The sequence below is a fragment of the Mandrillus leucophaeus genome, unplaced genomic scaffold (assembly GCF_000951045.1).
Source record: "Mandrillus leucophaeus isolate KB7577 unplaced genomic scaffold, Mleu.le_1.0 Scaffold8, whole genome shotgun sequence".
Classification (NCBI taxonomy): Eukaryota; Metazoa; Chordata; class Mammalia; order Primates; family Cercopithecidae; genus Mandrillus; species Mandrillus leucophaeus.
Window position 1 is genome coordinate 4,897,489 of NW_012108696.1, and position 1,818 is coordinate 4,899,306.

At 57.4% G+C, this 1,818-nt stretch overlaps 1 protein-coding gene across 1 annotated transcript in view; it reads left to right on the plus strand.

Annotated features, from left to right (window-relative positions):
• The window catches only part of VAV1 (vav 1 guanine nucleotide exchange factor), a 92,761-nt gene continuing 90,943 nt past the window's right edge, over nucleotides 1–1,818 (plus strand). Inside the window, exon 1 of the mRNA XM_011967486.1 lies at nucleotides 1–231. Coding sequence (XP_011822876.1) covers nucleotides 28–231 — 204 coding nt within the window. The 5' untranslated portion in view covers nucleotides 1–27. The remainder of the gene's footprint in view (nucleotides 232–1,818) is intronic.

A 1,818-nucleotide genomic window follows, 5' to 3' on the forward strand; every position in this document is an offset into this window, starting at 1 on the left:
ACGACCGGCCCTGAGCAGGCAGCAGCCATGGAGCTGTGGCGCCAGTGCACCCACTGGCTCATCCAATGCCGAGTGCTGCCGCCCAGCCACCGCGTGACCTGGGATGGGGCTCAGGTGTGTGAACTGGCCCAGGCCCTCCGGGATGGTGTCCTTCTATGTCAGCTGCTTAACAACCTGCTACCCCATGCCATCAACCTGCGTGAGGTCAACCTGCGCCCCCAGATGTCCCAGGTGAGCCCTCCGCGGGCAGGTGTGCTGAGGGTTGGAGACGGGGGTCCTCCCCGGGGCTGACAGTGGAGGGGTTGACGTGCTCCACCTCTGCGCCTGCAAAGGAGGGGGGATATGCTTACAGGTCCAAGGCTGGGCCAGGGGGTGGTCACAATCTGAGATTCTGGGGTAGCCTCCCCAAGCTTAACAGGACCCCTGTGTGGGTTCACGGGCCCTGAGTTGGCCCGCATCTAGGCTGAGAACTGGCAAACTAGGGGTTAACTCTCTCAAGCCCCAGGCTGCCTCTACTGCGGTTCATGCTCCCAAATAGGACCAACCAGAGGTCCCCGGGGAGCGCCTCAGAACCCCCAGGGTGGCCATTGGGTTACCTGGGGCTTTGGACTCCTTTGACCCCCAGAGTCTGGATGTGGGGGAGGAGCCTCCGCCAACATCTTCCCCGACATGTGTCTCCTCCTCCCGGGCCCTGGGCCCCTTCCTTCCCCTTACATCTTCCTTCCCCTTGGCTTCCTGCCTGGGCCTGGGGCAGCGTGGGGCAGGTGGGGGGCTGTGGCCCCAAGGATCTGAGCTTCCTCGCTGTATCCATCTCAGGGGAGACAGTGAGGCAGGGTCCAGTCCTGGGCTTAGAGAGTGGGTCCTGAGGTTTTGGTGCCTGGAATAGCTGCATTTTCTCGGCAGGGATTTCTGCAGGGGCCCAGGCTGGAGGGGTAGTGGCAGATTTGACTGTGACTGCATGAGCCTGGCTCAGGAAATATATTCAAATCCCTATTTGAATGTGGTTGGGTGGGCGTGTGATGTGGCTGTGTGATGTTTCTGTAGCATCTCGTCTGGTTCCCCAGGGCTGCTGGGTGGGAACAGGGAACGGGGCAGGGCTGGTGGAGTCCCATCTGCTCTGGGATGAAAGGAGATACAGCCCTATCCTGGGGCCTGGGGGACACAGTCTTGCCCTGAGGTCTGAGGGGAGAGCTCCCATCTGGTCTGGAAGGATAAGTTAATGGAGATGGGCCCATGGGGGTTCCTGGGGGGTGGTTTTCAGGGGTAGGGCCATTGGTGGAAGAGATCCATGGGTCTTTACTCCTTCTGTGGTTATTTTTTAATTAATTAATTATTTAAAGACAGGGTCTCACTCTGTCACCCAGGCTGGAGTGCAGTGGCGCGATCTCAGCTCACTGCAACCTTAACCTCTCAGGATCAAGCAATTCTCCTGCCTCAGCCTCCCGAGTAGCTGGGATTACAGGTGCACGCCACCACACCTGGCTAATTTTTGTATTTTTAGTAGAGACGGGGTTTCACCATGTTGGCCAGGCTAGTCTTGAACTCCTGACCTCAAATGATCCACCTGCCTCGGCCTTCCAAAGTGCTGGGATTACAGGTGTGAGCCACCATGCCTGGCCGCTCATTCTGGTTTTTTTTTGTTTTGTTTTTTTTTTGTTGTTGTTGTTGTTGTTGTTTCATTTTTTGAGATGGAGTCTTGCTCTGTCACCCAGGCTGGAATGCAGTGGTGCGATCTCAGCTCACTGCAACCTCCACCTCCTGGGTTCAAGTGATTCTCCTACCTCAGCCTCTTGAGTAACTGGGATTACGGGGGTGTGC